The 14,457-nt window shown below is 40.3% G+C and overlaps 1 protein-coding gene across 3 annotated transcripts in view; it reads left to right on the top strand.

The window, feature by feature from the left end:
* LOC133458500 (arf-GAP with coiled-coil, ANK repeat and PH domain-containing protein 2-like) overlaps window positions 1–8,146 on the top strand; it is a 55,350-nt gene extending 47,204 nt beyond the window's left edge. For all 3 annotated transcript variants that reach the window (XM_061738458.1, XM_061738459.1, XM_061738457.1), the window contains exons 20-23: window positions 670–779; window positions 896–1,006; window positions 2,316–2,377; window positions 6,287–8,146. In XM_061738458.1, coding sequence (XP_061594442.1) covers window positions 670–779; window positions 896–1,006; window positions 2,316–2,377; window positions 6,287–6,390 — 387 coding nt within the window. In that variant the 3' untranslated portion in view covers window positions 6,391–8,146. The remainder of the gene's footprint in view (window positions 1–669; window positions 780–895; window positions 1,007–2,315; window positions 2,378–6,286) is intronic.
* The last annotated feature ends 6,311 nt before the right edge of the window (window positions 8,147–14,457 follow it).

Raw genomic sequence — 14,457 nt, 5'->3', positions numbered from 1 at the left:
GTATCAACTCAAGTTTTTTACTCAAGTAAAAGTATAAAAGTACTGGTTTCAAAACTACTTAAAGTATAAAAGTAAAAGTAATGTAAGGGGGAAAAAAGCCATTAAGGACAAAAGCCATTAAAAATGAATGCATCTTAGTATAATGCAAATATATTAAAGAACCATATATGTGTACTATTGAGCATTAACATGTGTTTCAGAGAGCAGTCATGATGACTAGTTGCCTATAAGTATTGTAATGGTGCAAAAAGTCAAACTTCAGAGGCATGTTATCATTTATCCTAACCTTTATTGGAATGTACATCCAAGTTTAGTTGCAGGAATCTGAGGGAACGGATGTAAGAACAAAACTGGAGAACAAGAACATCTGAAACAACCACAACCAAACTCACTCAACCGGATGGAGCAATTTAACTAGATAGTTTTTTTTTAAAGGCTGAAATGAAATAGAGTAACAAGGCTGTTTTTAAAATGTAAGGAGTAAAAAGTACAGATAATTGCGTGAAAATGTAAGGAGTAAAAGTAAAAAGTCGTCGAAAAATAAATACTCCAGTGAAGTATAGATAACCAAAATTTCTACTTAAGTAAGGTAACAAAGTATTTGTACTTTGTTACTTGACACCTCTGTTTGCAAGTTGGCAAATATGTCATTTTATGTGTCTATTTCAGGGCTCACTGGTCACCTGTGAGTTTCTGCTGCAAAACTCGGCGAATGTGAACCAGCAGGACGCTCAGGGCCGAGGACCGCTGCACCACGCCACCATGCTGGGACACACAGGGTTCGTTTGCATGGCTCGCCTCATCTCCATCCTAACCTGTTTCACAGAGAATCATAACACCCACTCTTGTAAAATAACTGTGAAAAAAAACCAAAACACTTTTATGTTTGTTTCAGGCAAGTGTGCCTATTCTTGAAAAAAGGAGCAAATCAGAATGCTGCAGACATCGACGAGAAAACCCCCCTGACCATAGCAGTGGACGCAGCTAACGCAGATATCGTCACATTGTGAGTGTTGTCGTCTCTTCAGTCAGTATGACGTACTTATCAAAGTCTTACCGCAGTAGACGGCGGTCAGCAGGCGCTCAGTTTTTAGAAGTGGGAACAAGAGCTGATGTTTTAGCCCAGTGAAGTAGCACACAAATAAGCGGCAACACAAAAGAGATTTCTTTATTTACTGAGCACATGTTCGTGCAGACGCAAACCACAAATGCTTGCAAATGTGTTACGCAGCTGCAGGCCGTCCAACACATCTCCTGACGGGCTCAGCTGATCGGCTGCAGGGTGTTTACAGCCACCGACGGCAGCGTGCAGCAACACAAGTGTAGCGGTGCAAAAAAAACAGCTTTTCACTTGGTTTCCCTGATTCACCATCTACTGCACGCAACTCCTCACGACTACTTCACACTAGGGCTGGGCGATATGGACCAAAAGTCATATCTCGATATTTTCTAGCTGAATGGCGATACTCGATATATATCGATATTTTTTCTGTGACATAATTGGGGTTTCCCCCAAAGCATTATAGCATAGCATCTCTGTTAGCTTCATTTTTTTCAGTTTTTCAGTTTTAATACAAAGCCACGTGTCAAATGTCACACAGGTACCTTTATTAACAGAGGTCTGCACAATATCAAAATGTATAAAACAAATGAAATAAAAATAAACTGCCTGCATATATAGAATAAAAATGCTTCTTGAATAAAATAAAACAAATATCCCTTTCCTGCATAACAATTAAATTAAAATACACTGTGCAATTAATACAATGTAGACAGTAACAGGCAGACTTTTCCACTGAGGTTGACAGTTGTGCAAATAACAAAACATTTGTTATCATCTCAAATAAAACATGTAAACAGATATTGCATCTCTTTGAGCAAATCTCAAATAATTAACAAGTCAACTACTGTACATTTTACAGATTTTGTGCCATGAAAACTAACCTGTCAACACTGTCAGGTTTCAGCACACAAAGGTAGTTTTTTGCCAGCGCGAGGGGTCAGAGTTGATGTACAGTCAATTTGTCGCAAAATAAGCTATATCGATATAAACGATATTGTCTCGTACCATATTGCGTTTGAAAATATATCGATATATATTAAAATCTCGATATATCGCTCAGCCCTGCTTCACACTGCCACTTTACAAAAAATGTGTCTGCTGTTTGCAATTTTTTTGTAATATGATTGCAATCACCGCGTTGAAATGACCTACCCACTATGTCGTTATTTAATAATTGCGTTTAGAAACTATTCATTGATTGACTCGTAATTGTGGCTCCATGTAATCTAATGTTTGTTTAATCACTCCCTAGGTTGCGATTGGCCAAGATGAACGAGGAGATGCGGGAGGCGGAGGGGCCGTACAGCCAGTCAGGTCAATATAACTCCAACAGCCCCACTGAGATGCAGTACAGGAAGTGCATGCAGGAGTTCATTAGCCTGCAGTTAGATGAATCTGACTAGAGACGCTTTCAGAGTTGGGGAAGTTCACGTGACCCCTCACGACTTAATTTGTTTTGTTTGATCAGGTCATAAGGGGTTACGGCAGCCGATTAGATAAAGCATGACTTCATAACCCAGAAAACTCTCAGGAGTTTGTTACAAACCGGTTTGGAGTGAACTGAGCCCAGCTCTGCCAGCTCTAAAATAATAATCCCGTTGGACTGTCTGCTGCACCAGCTCGGCACCGTGTTGACGTGTCGTTAAGTGTTAACGGGACAGGTTTAAAGCCATCAACTCTGAACTGTACTCTAGAGTTTTGCTTCAAAATTGATCATGGAGCTTTTCTGTTACTTGTGTAAAATGATTCATCGCAGAAACGGAAACAAACAGTGTCACTTTGAACTCTTGATTATTTAGCTTAAGAATATACGACTTGCTGGTTTCTTCTGTCTTAGAGATGTTCAGACTTTTTTTTGGGAGTAAAACATTTGTGATACTATGTCTGCTAAAAGTCATAATGTCTTAGAGAGAAGATAATATAACCCAGTAACTGCCACCCGTATTCAGTGACACTCAGACCTCAAAGGGACGGCAGTTTCCTTCTCTGTATCTGGCAATAATCGAGACTTTGAAATGGTATTTACTTTCATGTGACCAGTCTGGAGAGGTTTGTCTATAAACTATCAACTTCTAATTGATTGATGCACATTCCTGTTAATAGTTATGCAATTCCTGTAACTTTTTCTTGTGACTGTTTGCTTCTCATATGAAGTCTTAATTACTTGTTTGTTTTCTTTTTGTCCAAACATGATGCATCTTGCTGTTTGTACATGCCTGGTCATAAAAAAAGAGGTCTATTTTAGAGCAGTTTTCTTTTATAAAGATACATTTAGAACGTGTATATTAGCTCTTCTTATTGTACATGTTGTATACATTTGTTTGTCGTCTGTATTCGACAAAATGAGGAGAGTTTAGTTTGCCATGAGGACTCTGTTCATGTCATCATTTCTTTCTTCTTTTTTTATGTGAAGTGGTTATTTCTGCTTCTGACGATATTGTGTCTTGGTTATTGTCAGTTAAGCGTGCTCGCTCGTTGCCCGTAATCGCAGGAAATCCAAAATTGTAAGACGAGAGGCATTTTAGTGCCTCTGCATTAATCGTCCTGAATGTCAGTGGATTTCAACTCAAATATAGACGAAACATTAAGGACAGTGCATTGTCAAGCGTCAAGTGCAATAGTATAGAAGAATATTGATATGTAACCATTTAAAGTGTTTTTATTTCCTGCTAGTTCTAGCCATATTTATCTGAATCATGTGGGAGCTTTATATTTGGAAAAAGTTAATAGATACATCTAGATATACAGAAAGAATGTGAAGCAAAATGAGTGTGTAACTCATTTGAGTTGTGTTGGTAGTGACCTGATTGTATGTACCCCAGTTTCATCTCATTTCTGCTTCTTGCTGCCCCACATCCTCGACAGGATGATTCTGAGTGGAGGACGAGTCTGTGGATGTGTTTTAGTTGAAGAAGGTGTAGCTGATTGTGTGGAGAGGAGTTTCTCTTTGATTGTGGAGCAAATAGATTTGTGCATTTATTACACACCTCGGCCACAAGAGGGAGAAGTGAGCTCACAGACGTCAGACTGGGAGTGTGTTTAATGTGAGACTCTACATTCAGTTGAAAAACAGTTCGGCTTCTTGCAATGTTTTTTTTAAAAGAAAAATGAAATATTGAAAATCTTTTATGGTCATCTTTTACATCTTAGAAAGTGATATATTTGCTGCTGAATGGGCGAAAATTGAGAAGTGATTGAACAGATCCGGTGCAGAGGGAGGTTTGTGTTTAGCAGAACAGTTAATTGTGTGATTTTTGTTTTTTTTGTGTTTTTTTTTTTTTTTTTCGTTTTGAGAGAAGATTTGCCTCGTTGCTGCTAGTGGCTCCGTCCTCTTGAGCAGCGGTTCCCAATCGGTGCGGCTTCGGGACCCCCTATCACTCCTTAATGACTAGCTGCGACCCGGATTGAAGAGAATTTTAAACTTCTCAAATGCACTAAATGAAAAGATGGTGCAGTTTAAACCTCAGATTGTGCTAGGGCTGGGCGATTTTGGACAAAAATAAAATCCCGATTTTTTTTTTTCTCTGAAAACCCGATTTTCGATTTCGATTTTTTTTTTGGTAAAACTACAAAAGACAATGGAATAAATTGTTTCAAATATATATATATTTTTTTTTAACTTTATTAAAATGACAATTACAAAATATTTGAAATATTTCAAATATTTTATCTTTATTTTTAAAGAAAAATAGCAAACAAATTTCCCTATTGGGAATGAAGTGCAATTGAAAGATACTGTAAATCCTCCTTGAGTTTAGTAAAGTGGCAACATTTACTATTTTCTTGACCAAACAAAGATGACTAGACGAGTTCTGTCTGTAATGCAGCCAGCTGCAAAAAAGGAAAAAATCGATTTTCCGATTTTCCTTTTTTTAACATCGTCTTGATTAATAAATCCGATTTAGATTTAAAATCGATTAATCGCACAGCCCTAGATTGTGCAGAAGTAACAGTACTTCCATGTACAAACGTAGAATATAAAGGTTCAGCAGCTGAGACATAGTTCCAAAAAAGACTCAAAAATATGTGGCTTAACCTTGACTTGAGGCCAAAGCCCGGGACCCACTTGTGGGTCGTGACCCACGGGTTGAGAACCGCCGCTCTAGAGCCTCTTCATCAGAGCCTCCAGTGCCCTGATGCATCATGGGACTAATGAGGGATGTGCAGGTGTAATGAATGTGAGGGAGCTCCAACCTCGCCACCCCTTTTCTATTAAAATCTTCAATCGGATGTTTCAAGTGTGTGAACATTGTACAGAGTGGTGGTTCTTAATCTCAGGATTGCTTCATATTTGTTTGTTAGCATTTAAATGATCAACTTTTTTAACCACATTTAATCTAGTTTAAAAGGGATCTAGATTCCCTGGAAGCTCCTCCAGATTGAGAACCACTGGTCTGGTGGGAGTTGAAGCTCTTTCTCTGCTGTAGCTCTTCATCACCGCTCTCTCTGTAAATTATTTTTTCTTTGTTTCGTATTGTTTCTTTTCTTTTCTCATTCTCCCCCCCAGAGTTTGTGCCTTTCTTCTGTTCTCTCTCTTTTCTTTGGGGTGCTGAGGCCAACGCAACTGTATTTTTGTACATAAACTCCTGCACTTTAAACACAATACAGTTGTTAACCAAAACAAAATGTCTGTGGGCTTTTTCTTTCCGTGTCGACTCCTGCTTGCTGACGAGAGCCTCGCCAGCTCTTTTTTTTTCAGACTTCTGCCTGTTCTCTCCTTCTTTCTTCCTCCGTGTTGCTCTGTTTCATCTTTCGAGCTCCACCGATACTCTGTCAGGTACGGCCACCTTTTTCTTTTTTCATTCTTGTCGGGGCTGATGATCGTCACTGCATGGGACGCTGTCTTTCTGCAACAGTCTGCATGTTTTATCCAGCTACATTCCTGCACGGTGAACGTGCAAAAAACATCCTTTAATATTTTGGTCAGATGATTAAATTGTAATATTTTATGCCACTCATTTGCAGCAGAGTTGCTGCTATGCTAAGGTCCCTCAGTGTCTGAATTTCATGTTCTAGCTACACAAATCTAATATGAGGTTGTGTCTTCTCATTTGGTTGAACATAATTTATAGTCTAATTTGTGTTTTCATGTAAAATGCTTTAACCTCAGGGGTAAAAACAGTTGTTATAGTACGAATCTGGGTAAAGTGATGTTAACAGTTATATTAAGAATAGTTGTGTTTGTAACATTATTGTTGCTCACGTTTCTTGTCCGTGTTACAGGGGATGAAACCTACCAGGATATCTTCCAGGATTTCTCCCACATGGCCTCCAACGACCCGGACAAGCTGAACCGCTACCAGCAGTACGACCCGCAGAAACCCTGACACCCCCCCGACGTCGCCCACCAGCGGTCGGATCCACTACCGTCACGCTTAAAAAAATAAAATAAAATAGAAAAAAATGCCACACAGACAAAAAGGATTCCTGGAACAAAAAGGTTTCTCTCCAGCGTCATTTAGACCGGCCAGCCTCTCAAAACTGTCCGACGCTCCCTCCCTCATACCAATGACACTTGCAGTTTTTGTTAAAACTACAAGCACCTAAGTCAAGTGAAGGGAAATGTCTGTGAATGGAAAGCTTTTACTTTTTAATTCTTTATATCCGTGCATCTCAGTAGGACCTGTTAAAGTATTTGAATGGTACATTGAAGTCATTGAAAGGATTTTCCAAGTCACAACTCAAATAACTGAACTTGGCACGAATGTGGAGCAACCATCGTCGCTTGTCTTTTGTTTTTTAATTAAGTTCAATTTCTCATTTGACATTTCCTGACAAAGACAGGTTGTTGTTTTGTTTTTAATCATTTTATGACGTCGTATCCCTGCATTCCACCTGAGCCGAGCTCTGGGACGAGCCTGAGAAAAGCACCGTGAGCCTGGATAGGAAGAAGTGCGTGTAGATGATGGCGGTGCGCGACAGACTGTTGAATAGTCTCTTTTGCCTTTTGTCAGTAGTTCTCTCTTTCTGAACATCTTTATCTCTTTTGTTAAAGTTTTGATTTGCAGGATTATCTGCAGGTGCATACGTGCTTCCACTTATTTGCACAAACTGCTTTGTGTTCAGTGATTATGGAAGCAAACCTGGTATTGATGCATCTGTGATTTTAAAATGCTGATTTATCGGTAAATAGTTTTTTAATGTTTGTCTGAATGATTTTAAGTTTAAATGTTTTAGTATCACCGATCTGTGTCATGGGATTAATAGTTTATTTTGGCCTATTCATTTTCAGTTATGTCGGGCCCCATGTTTTTTAAATGTTTCTGGGATGGAAAACATACAATTTATGTTTTTTTTTTTTTTATGTTTGTCAAAGGACTGGTAACAAAACCTGCAAGAACCAGGAGTCTGGAAAATTTTCACTGCGGAATTTCCTAGTCAGATGTCCAGCAGTAAAAATGAAGCAAACAAATTCAGCATGTGTTGAATTTAAGAGTTTTAGTCAACATAAAGAGACTTATCCTTTATTCGCCAGCAGCTGCAGGTTGGCTTCATTCTGTGCAGGTTATCATTTTTCAGCATCCTTGTTTATGTTGGTAAACCAACAAAATGAATCCTGCCACGAACAATGAAAACTAATACACAGCCAGAATGTTATTAAAGAAATGAAAACTGAGTAGTCGTTCTGGAAAAGACACGTAACAGAAATAGTGAACAAACCGTCTGCAGGACGCCCACATCATGATTGGAGGTTTTTCTAAAAGGACTGAGTTTCAGGAGAGTTCAGTGACTTGTTCACTTTAAAAAAGTGAACACTACAAGTTCAGTGGTTTCAGTTTTTTCTGTGCTGTAGGTGCTGTTGTTTTCTGTTTCCAGTATATTCCAATACAGCCGGGAAATGTTTAGCCAACGCAGCATGGGATCCCATCCTTGTACATTTCTGTTGAGATGCAGTTGATCTCTTTAAAAAGACTGAAGTATGAAGTTAGTGGTACTTGAATAATTAAATAAGCTTTTGTATATGCAGTTATTTGTATCCTTTGATAATTATAGTCAATTTATATGCTTGTCTGTATACCAATATACATGTACTGTATAATACACTTGTAATATGTAAGGACTTCAATACATGAAGAATCCTTTTCTCAGCATTGATTCTTCTTTTTTTTGGGGGGGGTGGGGGTGTAAGCAGGTATCCGCAACCACCAACATACTTGGTCGCCCCCCCGGGGGGGCGCCAGAGATCTCTGGGGGGGCGCGAAACTTTGTCTGCTTTGGAATTATGCAGTTGTAAAAATTATATTTGCGAATGAGTCATTCATAAGACATTGTTAGGAATAATTTATGAATGTCTTGAATATTTTTGTGTTTTTTAGACACTGGTGACAAACTAGTATCATTACTCAACATTTAATCTACTCCGACGGGTTGTTAAAGGAAAAATGTTAAAAATGTTGGTCTCGTATTTAAAGAGACATTTTTCAGAAATATTTTTATGTCCTTTTGTGCATATTTTATACATTGGTGACATTGGAGAAAAACAAAGTCATATGTATACAGAGTAAACCAAAGAGAAATGTATCAAAAAAACATAATTAATGTTAATTTTTTCAATTAAAGACTATTTTGGTGCTAGTAGGCTACGTACGGGTCGGGGGGCCCAGCTGGTCTTAGACACAAGTAGGGGGGGCTCCAAGGAAAAAAGGTTTGGAACCACTGCTGGAATTATAAGGGCAGTGACATTGACTGCAGGAGTGTCTGTGGGCAGTCCTGGCCACTTTCCTGCAGGCTTAATGTTTCCCTAGTTCAGCGCACCCTGATGCAAATGTCTCGTTAACAGACTTGTGCAGAGCTTGCTCACATCCTGAGGATGATCATTCATGTGAATCATGTGTTACAGCAGGAGAACATCTCAACGTGCAGGAGGCAGGACCTGCAGGACCAGGATCCCCCGTCCTCCAAGTAGAAGCTGCCTGGGATTTTACAGTCAGATTTGTTCTCTGACCTGTAATCTTTAAACGTCTGTGTCTGAGCCCCAAACACTTTTTCACAACGGCAAGGCTTACAAATCAGATTTTTTTTCTTTTTTTTGCCATTCCAGTGGCGAAAGTCTGTTTTTTATCCCGCTGCTCCATGGATGTTTTGCTCTGTCCATCACGTCCAGCAGAGGGCAGATTGTTTTCACCGTCACGCCTGCTGCTGTGGGCTTTTTCACTCACCTGAGCCTCAATGCCTACGACTTTTAACAAATGTTGCATTTAAGGAGTTTATTGGTAACACCTAGCCTCCCCTCGGATATTTGCACATGGATGAAATCATGACCTCCTAATAATCGCAGTGTGTTTACTTCTGCAGATGTTTAAATGAGAGGCTTGCCAGCCGGCGGTGCCCACCACTTCAAATGAGTAACAGGCGTCTGTGTACGGAAGTAGGTGTTTAGTCTGCTGCAAACTAATGCTCCTGAAAAAAAATATCACCATCATAACTCACCTCGACACTAGCGGGCACGCTGCTGTTCATCTGCACAACAACACGACCCCTGAAACACCAACGCTGCTGCTCTTTAACAGCTCTCAGTGCTGGTTCCTGTCTCAGATTTACCTCTGTGATCACAGTTCAGCTGTGGGGAGGTGAAACTGTCTTTCCGTTAGGGCTAGGGATCGATTCAAATATCAAGATTCGATTCGATTCCGATTCTTAAGATTCAGAATCGATTATCACGCTTTGATTCGATCCGATTCGATTCGATCCAATATTGATTTGGGTTACTGTTAATAAAACTGTTTTTTCAGCTGTTGCATGAATTATATGACTGTAGTTATGCAACATATTAATACTAGTATTATATTGAGATTCAACAGCAAAAGTATTGGCAGCTAATGATGCTGTAAGGACCAATCAGCTCCCAGAATGCTGATAGAACTGCTTTCAGAAACATCGTGTGGGTCAGAATGATCAAACAGAGGACGAAAGAAATCGCTTTTATTTTTTCCCCATTTATGATAATTTGATTTTTAACATTTATGCAAATGTAACCCCAAGACATTATATAAAGCAAAGAAATATAGACAATTTATGCAATTATAACTGAAAACTTTAATGTTTTCATACCTTTAAACATATTTAAAGGCAAAAACATGGCACCAGTTATTCTCGAGTCCAACAAAATATTCCTTTTTTGAGCATAAACAAAAAAGTACCAAAAGTTGCAATGTAATGATGGAAAAAAAAAGAATTTAAATCGATCTTTAGACATATGAATCGATTTTTAGGAATTAATATGAAAATCGATTTAAAATCGGAGAATCAATCTTTTCAACACAGGCCTACTTATGCGCATTTATGCGCATTTATCCTATAACGACCAATGTAAGCCTCAGTTCAGACAAAAACCTTCAGATCATGCAGAGGGGTCAGAGCCGTTGACCTGAGCAGGGATGTCATAAAGGAGCGGTGCAGGCCGATACGCCACCTAAACTCTGCATGTCACATTATCTTCATGGACTTTGCTGTAAAGCTTGAGGGACTTAAACCCATCTACCTGTCGCTTTACATGTGATTTGGCTTTAAAGGTTAGCTAATGCGTGGCACCCCGTCCCATCTGGCCGCTCTCTGTACTCTGCTCTGTGAATGAACCTCGGAGTCTTTTCCAGGAAATCTGTGGTCTGATCGCCCGTGGAGAAATGAAGGGCCGCCGCTGGAGACGTTTCCCTCCATAAAAACACCATGTGAACAAACGCTGAGAGGGCCAAGCCCCATTAATGCTGCTCCGACTGCCAGGGCCAAAAACTGCAGAGCATATTCATGTTAACAGGTTACCACATCCAGTGATGACTGAGGGCTTATTTTATTTAAAATAAAATCAAACTGCTGGTGTTGGACGATGAGATCATTTCATTTACTTCCAAAGCACAAGCCTGCGTTTTATTGAGTCGAGCACCTTGTTTTAATCGCCTCATTTCTTTTCTTCATACTGACATGTTAAGTTGGACTCTTAGGCTACTGCCTCGCGACCCGACCCCGGATAAGCGGTAGAAGATGAATGGATGGATGGATGGAGGCCACATCCAGCTACCAATCATTAAATATATCCAAAAGTCTTGAGCCAATCACATCAGTCTATCCTTTAAAAACAGTGTCTGGGTGGGCTTAATGACAGAGCGGGGAGGCCCTGAGGATCGTTTTCAGCCCCTCCATGTTTCCTGATGGGGCTCACTCCGCCCCCTAAAACTGGCTGCTAGAATTACAGTTGTTAAAATCGGTCTCTTTCTTCTCCTTCTTCATTTCTTGTCTCTTTTGGGTATTTTTATTTGATCCAAATTTCAGAAATGTCATTAAGACCTCAAGAAATAGTGTCAATCTTGAAAAGAGGTCAAAAGTCTCCTTTGAAAGCAGACTTTTTGCTTTTAATGTGTTTTGGCCAGGAGGACTTTAAACTGACACATTTAAGTTTCTGGTTCTAATTTGTCATGTAACCAGGTGTGAGACCCATCGCTTAAAGTAGGAAAAACATCTACTATTCGTGTGTGTGTGTGTGTGTGTGTGTGTGTGTGTGTGTGTGTGTGTGTGTGTGTGTGTGTGTGTGTGTGTGTGTGTGTGTGTGTGTGTGTGTGTGTGTGTGTGTGTGTGTGTGTGTGTGTGTGTGTGTGTGTGTGTATAGCAGGGGGATGACTCACTAGTAAATGTATAGAAATGTAAGACTTCCTCTGCCTGCTGCCTGAAGTGCAGCTGATTTTAATTTCAACTGATGCAACAAACATCTCATTTTATAAGCTCATCTTCTGCTTTGTGAAATCTCAAGTGCATGAAGGAAAATAACTTTCAAGCATGTCAAATCATTACTTATATACACCAGATCCAAGGCAGCTGCCTGAGAGAGGAGGCTAAGGTTGGACAGACTCGGCCGGCAGCAGCGAGACGCCTCAAAACCTTCAAACCATCCCGTTGAAGAAGAGCCATCGTCCTCCCAGAAATGCTTTCAACATTTGTGCTGCACAAAAACAACTGCGGTCTCCGAAGGCTGAGCCGTGAGCTCTGATGTTTACGTCGCCCGCGCTCACACTGAACAGAGGGGTTCGGGTTTCGTGTTTTAGAGCGGCCCTGTGCTGACAATCCAAACAGTCCTGCCTGTATCCTCTAGATGCTGATGATGAATGGACAGCCGGCATGAATAGGCACAGTGTTGTAAGCACATGTTCATGCCACAGGGTCCTCACACCGAGGTGTGAGACAACGTGCAGAAATGTACCCTACACTACCTTTGCCAGCCTGCAGATCCACGCTTCACTCTCCAGAAATTATGCTTGTTTAGTTTATGTGTCCGCAGCCAGCCTTCCCAGAATGAACCGTCCTGGCTGCCTCCGCTCCTGCTTGCTTTTTCCCCCCTTTCTTCCATTTTGTGGACATTTCTTTTTTCCAGAGTGAAGCTTCCCAAGAGAGCAATGCTCCACGCCGCGATGAGCAGTCGGCCGTCAGCCTTTCCAGCAGGTTTCCCCAGCTGGGGAAAGTGGATCTGGTGTCCAGCTGTTCTGAGAGCCGGAGGCCTGGTCTCAACCAGCAGCAGATCTCAGGTTAATGGGACCACTGGTCGTACCAGTTCCCCCAAACCAGCAGAGGTGTCTTCAGTATTCACATTCATTACTCAGGTAGAAGTATAGATACTAGAGTTTAAAAATACTCCTGTAGAAGTTGAAGTATCAACTCAAGTTTTTTACTCAACTAAAAGTATAAAAGCACTGGTTTCAAAACTACTTAAAGTATAAAAGTAAAAGTAATGTAAGGGGAAAAAAAGCCATTAAGGACAAAAGCCATTGAAAATGAATGTATCTTAGTATAATGCAAATATATTAAAGAACCATATATGTGTACTATTGAGCATTAACATGTGTTTCAGAGAGCAGGAGATATGATGACTAGTTGCCTATAAGTATTGTAATGGTGCAAAAAGTCAAACTTCAGAGGCATGTTATCATTTATCTTAACCTTTATTGGAATGTACATCCAAGTTTAGTTGCAGGAATCTGAGGGAACGGATGTAAGAACAAAACTGGACAAGAACATCTGTGCCACAACCACAACCAAATTCACTCTATCCGGATGAAGCAATTTAACTGGATAGTTTTTTTTAAAGGCCCAAATGAAATAGAGTAACGAGGCTGTTTTTAAAATGTAAGGAGTAAAAAGTACAGATAATTGCGTGAAAATGTAAGGAGTAAAAGTAAAAAGTTGTCTGAAAAATAATTACTCCAGTGAAGTATAGATAACCAAAATTTCTACTTAAGTAAGGTAACAAAGTATTTGTACTTTGTTACTTGACACCTCTGCAAACCAGTAAACCAGCACCATCTCTGCAAATATCTACTGTTAGAAAACAGTGATACGAAAAAATAACACTGATTACCATCAGACACAGTCAGGCCACATTTCTCCAGAAAGTCGTGACAGAATATGCTGCTCTCCCTTTACTTGGAGTTGAGTTGGAGTGACCTTTAGAAGATGAACCATTTGCCCTGCGCCTGTTTATAGATTCACATCCCCGAATGAGACAACTGGAGTTCCATTACACTCCTTTTTTTTCTGCAAAAGAGCGAAAATTATGAAATTGCGACAAGATCAGGCCCCAGTGTGCTGGATATCTAGTGTTTTGGAAATGAGCATAATCATGAAATTACATCTCGCGAGACTTCTTTCAAGAGCATAACTCTCTGAGGTTCTCCTCAAAACAAAGAAGTAGTTGATCTCAAGTTTAACCAGATGGACAGATACATCTATGGTTTTGTTTTGGACAAATGACTGCGACCGCTGTTGCGAAAATAGTCAACCGAGGACAAATGCGACATCCAGTGACGCTGGAGACGAGCGTGTGTAAAAACATGGATTGCGGCAGGTAAGCGTCAGAGAGCTCGGGCTTCTTTTCATCTACCTTTTCTTGTAACGCCGAATTTCTCATATTTGTGCACATTTAACTCATTTAACTCTCTATTCATGATGTCAATGTTAAACCTGTCCAGAGGCAGTGACGAGATCTCTGGAGGCGCCTGGATGGATGGAGGGTCAGACCATGGACATGTTTACTGTGGTTACACAGATGCTTATTAGGGCCCGAGCACTGACAGTCCGAAGGCCCTATTGTATCTGTAGGAGTTTGTGTTGTTTTTTTGTTATCCTCATTTTTCTTCAGACGAAATGAGGGCCTTTTTTCCCCCTAAACGTGCCCCAAAAGTCACCAAATTTTGCACGCAAGCCAGGCCTGGCGAAAAATTTGATATTTAATGGTTTGCATTAATGGGCGTGGCCTAATGGCTCAACAGCGCCCCCTAGAAAACTTCGTGCCTCAAGCCCCACAATACGGTTTGACGTACATTCACGAAAATCGGTACCTGTATCATGTCGCAACTTAAATAAAAGTCTCTTGGCGCCATGGCCGAAACTGAACAGGAAGTCGGCCATTTTGA

This window comes from Cololabis saira, chromosome 13, assembly GCF_033807715.1.
Source record: "Cololabis saira isolate AMF1-May2022 chromosome 13, fColSai1.1, whole genome shotgun sequence".
Taxonomy (NCBI): domain Eukaryota; kingdom Metazoa; phylum Chordata; class Actinopteri; order Beloniformes; family Belonidae; genus Cololabis; species Cololabis saira.
Note: the sequence above shows the minus strand (reverse complement) of the source record. Positions and strands in the feature narration are given on the sequence as shown.